Source organism: Megachile rotundata, chromosome 6 (assembly GCF_050947335.1).
Source record: "Megachile rotundata isolate GNS110a chromosome 6, iyMegRotu1, whole genome shotgun sequence".
Taxonomy (NCBI): Eukaryota; Metazoa; Arthropoda; class Insecta; order Hymenoptera; family Megachilidae; genus Megachile; species Megachile rotundata.
The window spans coordinates 9,703,115-9,712,753 of NC_134988.1; the positions used below are offsets into that span (position 1 = coordinate 9,703,115).

General features: G+C 32.8%; 1 protein-coding gene across 4 annotated transcripts; it reads left to right on the forward strand.

The window, feature by feature from the left end:
- Positions 1-1,922: 1,922 nt before the first annotated feature.
- Positions 1,923-5,970, forward strand: LOC100879706 (TBC1 domain family member 13). 4 transcript variants are annotated; one of them, XR_001095981.2, is made up of 11 exons: positions 1,923-2,465; positions 2,528-2,601; positions 3,056-3,181; positions 3,252-3,405; positions 3,462-3,618; positions 3,768-3,966; positions 4,044-4,245; positions 4,407-4,529; positions 4,608-4,665; positions 4,735-4,897; positions 4,968-5,970. XR_001095981.2 is itself a non-coding variant. In XM_012284963.2 (10 exons), the coding sequence occupies exons 1-10, from the start codon at positions 2,446-2,448 to the stop codon at positions 4,810-4,812; spliced, it is 1,191 nt and encodes a 396-aa protein (XP_012140353.1). In that variant the 5' UTR covers positions 1,923-2,445; the 3' UTR covers positions 4,813-5,970. The 4 variants fall into 4 exon arrangements, 1 of the variants encoding a protein (XP_012140353.1); XR_001095982.2 differs by having other exon boundaries at positions 5,117-5,970; XR_001095980.2 differs by having other exon boundaries at positions 5,478-5,970.
- The last annotated feature ends 3,669 nt before the right edge of the window (positions 5,971-9,639 follow it).

Genomic DNA, 9,639 nt, shown 5'->3' on the forward strand with positions numbered 1-9,639 from the left:
TTGTATTTTTTCAGTTTTGAGCTTCTCAATTTTTCTGCAATTTTGAATCAGACTTAAAAATCTGTAAGTTTGAAAATTTATAAAGTTTTGCAAATTTGTGCAAAAAGAGAAATTTTCCTTAAAAATAAATTTCTAAAAGTAAGCTACAGATTTTCTGAAGTGACTAAAATATACTAGTCATGTTTAATTTAAAAAACGTTAAAATTGCGTCTTAAAATTGTCTACATGCGTTCTAGTTATGGCGCGATAAGTTCAGGTATTTACGAAAAACCGAAGCATTTTAATTGTCAAAAAGGGAGACAATTTTATTTTCCCTTTTTCTATACACTTTGTATATTTCCACGTAACCATTATATTAGAAGTGTATAATTATCGAGTGGTAAAAAGAGAATTATTACGGCTATACGTTTATTTTACTGTTAATTAACCAGATTTTATTGAGCCGAACCCGTTAACGTCGACGACAAAGAGTCGTTGCAATTGCTATGAGCGTCACGATGCGATTCGATGGTTTATCTATCTTCTTATTTATAAAAATCTCATATTTTTTGTTGTTGAACAGTCAAATAAATTAAATTTGATAAAATAGTCATTGATGAACATCATAAAAAATAATATAATGAAGAGGTGCACTTTTCTGGTGGCCCCAATAATTAATTTATTTATAAATACATAATAATCTTGTTTAAATAAGATTTAAATATTTCATGCAGTAATTATAAATAAATATAATTAAATATATTAATATATTATACTTAAATATATTTATTATCTATTTATAATTACTATATGAAATATTTAAATCTTATTTAAACAAGATATACATATATCTAACTTCAGCTTTTTTGCGTTTAAAAATCCCTCAAAATGGCGGGAGTTCGCTAAGTCATAAACAGTGTAACGCCGCCATTTTGTTGCGCTTGAAAAATTACAAAATAAACTCCAAAGTCATATGTACACCTTCTAAAAAAATTAAGACATTTCACTCAATGATTATCTATTTAAAAATTCATATATTAAAACAATTTAACAAATGCATTTCTTAATTTATAAAATATACACTTAATTTATAGAATCTATTTATAGAATATGCGTTTCCTGCAGTTGAAAACGGAAGACGTTTCCCGCCATTCTGTCTGTCGTTTAAGAACAAGTAGTCAAGACTCAGAAACAAACCGTAATCTTTGCACAGCATCCAAAATATTTTACACCTTTTTGTTTATATTGAAATGAAAATCGGGTCGCATCGTTTCATCGACATTATTATCGTGGTAAAGATAACGTATAGTAAAACCTCGCAAATCTGTCGACGTTGGTGAAGCAATCGACCGGTTTTTTAGAAACTAGAGAGGCAAGAGATTGCGCCAATAGAGAAGTACAAATTATTAAATGGAGAGAACGAGAAAGAGAGAGGGAGAGAACGAAATAGCATGGGTGTGTGTGAGCGTATGTGTCCGTGTGAGAGAAAAACGAGAGAAAGAGAGAGAGAGAAAGAACCATAAAATGCGAATAAAATCAATCATTCGAGAATGAGATAATGTGACCAATAACGAATGAGGTGTAACATCTAATGTTTAGTTTCATCGCTTTTTATTCATTATCTTTGATTATATTATTGCTTGTAATAATTCATTCGAGATACCTTGAATACAAAAAGTAATAAACAACGTTAGCCCATCTTCTGTCTTTCATCCTACTGTCTTTCCATCCTGCGGTTTCCTTCTTCTTAATTTACAGGACTACATAAATTATTTTACGAAAGAATCATTAAAATTATCTTTCTTGCCAGGAGAAAATTTTCTTAATTTAAAATATTTTACTTAATAAAAAATATTTTTACAAGTTTCAAATTTGAAAATGTAATCACAAAATTTTATTTTTGTAAGTAAAAATTATTTTATTTTGTCAAGTAGATCGATCTCTGCTCGATTGTGTCCTCAGTTATATGACACGCTGTATATAGAACTTAACGAGTTCCGTCTAATAATTTTCTATTCATAAAATATAGAATTAATGTCAAACGCATGTGGTTCCCTATTGTTTCAATACAATGTAAGCTGATGGGAGCGAAATTAGATCAATAGGAGAGAGAATCTTGTTCTTTCCCAAGCCATTTGTTCGTCAAAGAGGTTAGGATAGAATTAAATTAACTCGTGCAGAAACTATAGCTCGCGTGCTTCGCAGTCACGAGTATAAAGTGCCATATTGCAATGATAAGAAAGATCTCTCCACACCCTGAGATAAGACGTTTGAATCATTGTTTCGTATAAAAAGATAATCAATGTGCGAGAGAGTAATGATGGCGGTTAGTTCGTCTGTCAATCTAACAGGCCGCTGACAATAATGTGAGAAACGGGCATCGCTGTACGCCCACACGTCTATCGAATGCCGATAAGAACATTGTGAATTTTTCGTTAAGCACTGCATGTGCCCAGCACGCTTACAATGAGTATTTTACGAAAAAGGTAACAATTTTCTGCGGTTCGGTAACGCGATAATTTTTCACTCAAGAAATTCGCTGTTTCAGATTAAACGATTTCGACGATGTTTTGAACGCCGAAGAGATAGATCTCGTTAGTCTCAAACGATTGTGCTTCCATGGTAAGTATTTTCACACGTGTATTTTAATCTCCTTTGTCCATTACATCAAATGCTGTATAGTTCATACTCTTTGTGTGGCCATGAATCTTGCAACTTTGTGCTGACATAATCTTAAAAACCACATATTATTTTCTCTGTTTTCTGATATGCAACTGAGGCATCATTAAACACCTCTTTTATTCTCTCACTAGTTTTTATAAAGATTAAAAGTGATTGGCCCTATATATATTTTCATCTTTTAGCATGAAAAAGAAATGATGCGTGACATAGGATTTCATTGAAATTTAGTTAGCAAGCAACTCAAATTTTCTGAGCCGATAATGTAATTTTTTAACTCAGTCAAGTTTTTGAAAGATGCACCTTATTTAACCTTATATACCTTATTTTAAAGTTTTAAGATTAACTGAACATCAATTGAATGATTTGATCTTATAATTTTTATTTATGTTTCTAGGGATACCAGATGAAGGAAGTTTAAGACCATTATGTTGGAAACTTTTGTTAAATTACTTACCTCCAACAAGGGCTAGTTGGTCAGAAACTTTAACGCGCAAAAGAATACTTTATAAAACTTTCATTGGTAAATTATACTTGAAATATTTCTAGGATAAACATAAAGATTATATGATAATGTTATTCTACATTTCTAGAGGATCTGATTGTCACTCCGGGTGAAGCTAATGCAGATGGAGAGAGGGTGGATGTTACCCTCCATGATCACCCTTTAAATTTAAATCCTGATAGCAAGTGGCAAACATATTTTAAGGACAATGAAGTTCTTCTGCAGATAGACAAAGATGTTAGGTAAATTTTATATTATGCATGGTGTTATTAAAATTATAAAATAAATTTACTTATAGGAGACTATGTCCAGATATATCATTCTTCCAACAAGGTACTGACTACCCTTGTAAAGAAATTGTAAATGCCTGTGGACAGAAACGTTTGCATCACAGAGTGCAGCATACAGTGTTAAGAAGCGCAAATGTAGAAAGAAAAGGACTTGGTGTAACTAAGGTAAATAAATATAGGTATAATGTAAGAGAAAGACACAACTAATTTAATCCCTTACATTGTTATGCCGATGGAAAGTAGCAGGTAACGCCGTTTAATTATTTGAATAAGCCGTTTTAAACCTTTTAAATAATCATTTTATCCCTTTGCAGATAGCAGTTTCTATTAGGAAAGCTGCAGAAGATTATGCGCCGCTTGCAGAAGGCGGTGAAGCGCATTGGGAGGTTTTAGAAAGAATACTTTTTCTTTATGCTAAATTAAATCCGGGGCAGGGTTACGTACAAGGAATGAATGAAATCGTTGGTCCTATTTATCATGCTTTTGCTTGTGATCCAGATCAGAAATGGAGAGGTAAATTGTGTACATACGTCATTAAAGAGCATGATTCTTTTAAACGTATTCATAATTCAATCCCATATTGCATACAGAACATGCAGAAGCAGATACTTTTTTCTGTTTCACGAATCTGATGAGTGAAATACGCGACTTTTTCATTAAATCCTTGGATGAAGCTGAATTTGGAATAAATTCAATGATGAGTAAGCTCACAACTCAAGTCAAAGCTAATGATCCCGAAGTTTGGTTGCGACTACATCAGCAAGAACTGTGTCCCCAATATTACAGCTTCAGGTACCTTAATATAAAAAGCACATAACCTTAAAAATATAGATTTAATTCAAGTTTAGCTAAGTTTGGATTATATTGGCGTTTTGATTAAGTATTCAACTTATAATCTAATACATATGTTTTCTTGATGAAGTCAAAGAGTATAAATGAAAAATTTCCACCAGATGGCTGACGCTTCTACTTTCGCAAGAATTCCCTTTGCCGGATGTCATGAGGATTTGGGATTCTCTGTTCGCGGATGAAAACAGATTCAGTTTCTTGATACACATTTGTTGTGCCATGATTTTGTAAGTATGATGAAATTTTATTATTGGAAAACAGTAATTTATTAATTTTTTAAACAAAATTTATGTAAAATTGTTTAGGCTATTGCGGGACCAACTACTCGCCGGTGATTTTGCTACAAACGTCAAACTTTTACAAGTAAGCATATGTTTTATAAAATTAATAAAAGTCTTTAACACGATTCTTTATAAATTGATTTTATTTTAGAATTTTCCTTCAATGGATATTCAAATAGTGCTCTCTAAGGCAGCTGCATTAGCAGGAAAGAGTTTAAATTCGCCATAATAAGATGACTGTATACATAAAGTTCCATGTAACTCTAAAAATATGAACAAAACACTTGAGGTGGAATATTGGAAACCGTTCAAAGGTACATATTCTCAATATTATTTTCTCTTGTTCTCCCTTTTCTATCTTATGAATTTTAATGTTACGCGTAGGCCTGAGCATTCTTCCGCGAACAACTTATCAGAATTTCGTCTAAGTATATTAATATATATCGTATGCGAGGGTCGTTAAAAAATAACATGATTTTAAGCAACGTTTTATACTTTTGACAAAATAACAAAATTGCTGCGTTTGTATGTAGGAAATCGGAATCTGTAGGATCTGATATTTGCTCTCTGTTTCCCTATTAAACGACGAGAGGATTTGTCGGTCTTTAACGAGAGAAAGAATGATTTCTTCGCTAAATGAATATTACACTTTTATACGTACATACAGTTATTTGTTATAAATAAGATATTGTATACCGTTGAAAGTATTTTTGTAATTTGATAATTACGTCTTTTTTTCGAAATTTGGAATTATATCGTTATCTATTTCTATCTGAATAATCAGCTCTTTCTTTTCATGTTATTTAAAGATATATTATAGCGTTAAAAAAATACTTCGATTTAATATTGTTATGCTATTACAATTAATATCCTTTTCCTTTACTTCTCGTTTAGTTGTATATAAATAAAAAAAGGAAAAAGGTAAATGTAATTAGGCAGCATTAAAAGTAATGAAGATGTTGTTGATAGTAGAGAAATTTTTTGTTATGAATTAAAGAAGGAATAATTATTCTGTGAATGGAATATTTAGCCATATCGAAGGATGTAAATCTTGTTATATTCAAAAATCAAATATTTGAATATTTGAAGGAAGCATTTGTTGCTAATTGTAACGTAAGATTTATGTAATGGTTTCGTAACGAACAAGGTGTGAAACGTAGTCTAATAGTTACTAAAAATTAAGAACAAAAAGACGGGGGGTTTATCTGCAATACTGGCAGATTCAATACACATTTTGTAACGATTAAACAGATTTATTATCGTTTATACGCGCAATAATTATGCAATACATTTAAGTGAAATATTATATTTTGTAATCTTATTTTTGTAATGAACTGCGTTGTTCGTCCTACGTTTGTAAAATAAAAAAGTGTTATATTTGCATAAATGTTTTTTTAATAAATCTCCATCGATCCACTACAAAATTTATCTAAGTTCTAATGATTTACTTCTGTTTAATGTTTACTCCTGTATATTCAAGTTTGCGTTTGGATTCTATAGGGAAAATGGCAGACTAGGATAGGTCTTTATGGTCTACAATAATATTTTGGTACATACCTAATTTATAAAAGTTGTTTTACTACTCAGTTTATGTCTCAGCAAGACGATTTTAGCTTTTAGAATCAATTTTCTAAAATTTAAAGAACAAAATCAATTTACTTACTGCAAAATAACATTTTTTTGAAAATGGTGGCGCCATCTCTTCAACGAACAGGGTGAACTACGCACTTTTGAAACTGCACTTTCATTAGTTCTGACATACTACCACTAGATGGCACCATGAGTATTTTTTCCGGTTCAATTCAATCAATATAGCTAATTTTATTAGTTCAATTGACTATAATATGAATTATATTACATCATAGTACAAAACCAATTCACTTCGAATTATTTTGGCTTCACCAAACTATTATCAATTTTTAACCACTCTTAGGATAACCATAACTTCCGGCTTCTGTCTTATGCACCGCCATCTTGTGGTAGAAGACAGGAACTAATTAAAGTAGAGTTTCAAAAGTGCGTAGTTCACCTGTTCGCCGGAGAGATGGCGCCACTTGTTCCATTTTTAAAAAAATGCAATTAACACCGATTTTATTGATTAATATGCTATATACTTATTATATATTTATTAATATTACTTATATGGTGTGTGTAATATACTCTATAGGCCCGAACAAGTGGATTATGTGTTTAGAACAATTCGTACGCTACACTGTATCTCGTCGATGATATAGGGAATGACATGAGGTTAAAAATTTTCGTGTATATCGCCAAAAACAATTCTTACGAATATCTTTTTTTACAAAAAACAGCTTACTTGCAAAATTTAGTCGATATCGAAGCATGCCGGTTTTTTGAAGTTACGCCGCAATTCACAAATCTAAGCTTCCGGAAGTTAGACAACTGTCATGTTCTCAAGCTTGAAAATTAGTGTAATTAAAAATTAAAAAGAGTTAAATATGTTATAATTTTGAAATTTAAAATTCTTCTAAATGCAGAAATGTAATTATTAAACAATTTATACTACAGTTATTACAAAATTTACAACGCTATGCATTTAAACTTGACCACCGTCACCAGATGCCGCTACTGGCGCCAAATTCAAACTCGCGCTCCTACCCGAAACTAAAAACCACAAAAATCTCTCTTGCACAATACCCGTACCATTCTGGGTTAAACACTCAACGATAATACAATGTTCTATCGCAACCTTACTGCAAACATTCGCAATAGATTCAACAGTAAGTAACAGCCCTACTTATTATCCAACATCCGCTACCATTTTTAATTTCCATTTATTCTCACGTTCTGATACAGAGGCTGTTTTTGTTGCAGAGTGGTCGAACCGGTTGTTCGGGGTATGCCTTCGATTTAGGACTGCCCATTAGAAATTCCTATAGAGCTGCACTCGTACCTCCTTTATAAAGTCTCAAAAGGTGACCTAACATCTGTGTCCCTATAGGCGGAGCCAAATGGTAGAACCTCCAATGATCTTGCGTTCCATGTGCGTTTATAATCAAACTGGAAATATAAAATGTCGATATAAATCAAGGGGGACAGTCTTATTGCTAGCTTTGTATCAAAACCTAGCTGCGAGAACTTGTCGGAGGACATTAATCCTTTGTACTTGTGTGGACCTTTTATTTTTGTTGGGGATTTATTGGAGTTTATTTGAATAATTGTTGGGGTTTATAATTAATAAACTTTTGGGATTTGGGAAGTTGGAAATGGTAGGGGTTTTGATGGGGGTGGAATTTTGGAATATTGAGAATTTGGGGATTTGGGGATTTGGGTATTGGGGAGTATGGAATCTTAGATATTTGGGAATTTAGGGATTTGGGAATTTAGGGATTTGGGAGTTTAGGGATTTAGGAATTTAGGTATTTGGGAATTTAAGGATTTGGGAATTTAGGGATTTGGGAGTTTAGGGATTTGGGGGTTTAGGGATTTGGGAATTTGGAGCTTTGGAGGTTTAGAAATTTGGGGGTTTCAGATTTTGGGGATTTGCAAATTTGGAGATTTGAAAATTTGGGGATTTGAGATTTTGGGGATTTGCAGATTTAGAGATTTGAGAATTTGGGGATTTGAGAATTTAGGGATTTGAGAATTCTGGAAATTTAGAAATCTGAGAATTTAGGGATTTGGGAATATAGGGATTTAGGGGTTTAGTGATTTGGAAACTTAGGGATTTGAAATTTCAGGAATTTGGGAATTTTTGGGGGTTGGAGGGTTTAGGGATTCGGAAATATAGGAATTTGGGGTTTTACTGATTTGGAAATTTAGGGATTTGGTAATTTAGGAATTTGGGGGTTTAGTAATTTGGGAATTTTGGGATTTGAAAACTTAGGAATTTGGGTAGTTTAGTGATTTAAAAATGTAGGAATTTGTAAATTTAGGGATTTGGAAATTTGGGGATTCAAAAGTTTAGAAATTTGGGAACTTGAGATTCAGGGCATTTGTGGATTTGAAGTCTGGAATTAGAGGAGTTGGACACTTCGACATTTAAGAGTTTTGGAATTTGGGAATTCATGTTCTTGTGAAACTAAGAAATTAGTCATTTAGGAAGCTAGGAAGTTAGAAATTTCAGGATTCGTAAGTTTGAAAGTTTAGGATATGAGAACCTGCAAATTTGGACATTTGAGAACTTGATTATCATAATATCCTAGAAATCTGAGAACTTGATTATCATAAAATCCTAGAAATCTAAAAACTTGCTTATTATAAAACCCTACAATTCAAGGAACTTGAGAACTTGAGAATTTCAGAATTTAAGGTTCTACAAACTTGATACCTAAAGATAATGAAAACTCAACTACTCCAGAACTTCCCCGAAGAACACTTGCCGACTTCATCCAAAAAAGTACCTCTCTCTAAAACTATTTCTCTCTCCCTAATTTCCAAACACCAAATCTAATGTCAAATTTCTACCCACCCAATTCTCCCCAAAATCTCAAATACAAATTACAGAAGAATTTCTCCTAAAATCATCGTCAGCATTCCACGTCAGCGAAACATCAGAACTGCTAGCGATAATCAAAGGAACGCTAGATGTATTCACGCAAAGGATTATCGGCGAGTCGTTGGTCGCCTTTGTCCTAGGAATAAAGTGTGCTTAGTCGCTTCGTTTTCAGCTTAATACCTTTAAAGAGTACAGTAAAACGGTCGAGTGACATCGGGTCGGAAGCGACAAACGGTCGAGACAAAACATTTTTTCTGCGTTGCAGAGTTCAGGCAAAATCGGTTGTAAAATTTTCAAGCTTTACCTGCCGGAACCGTGGACGAAGGATAGAAAGTACAGCAGAACCGACGGTTGCGAATTACCATGCAATAAAATTAATATTGTTTAAATGCGGTTTGAAAGCGTCCCTGGACGCGCACGGGACCACCGTAAATGGACAAAACATGGCGGGCTAAGCCTGACCCGGAATCACCAGGCTTAATCTTTTACCCCTAGCCACGTAGCTTTCACAAATTTCTTTCTGTCGTTTTACCTTTTTTTATACCTTGTGTCGTTTGTTATTAAATTATATTTATTTATTCTGTAAAGGTTTTATTC

Bases quoted from the DNA above. Each gene is read 5' to 3' on its own strand.
- LOC100879706 (XM_012284963.2), top strand. From the start codon at position 2,446: ATGAGTATTTTACGAAAAAG. The intron at 2,602-3,055 runs GTAAGTATTTTC...TTATGTTTCTAG, and splicing joins CAAACGATTGTGCTTCCATG to GGATACCAGATGAAGGAAGT. The intron at 3,182-3,251 runs GTAAATTATACT...CTACATTTCTAG, and splicing joins ACTTTATAAAACTTTCATTG to AGGATCTGATTGTCACTCCG.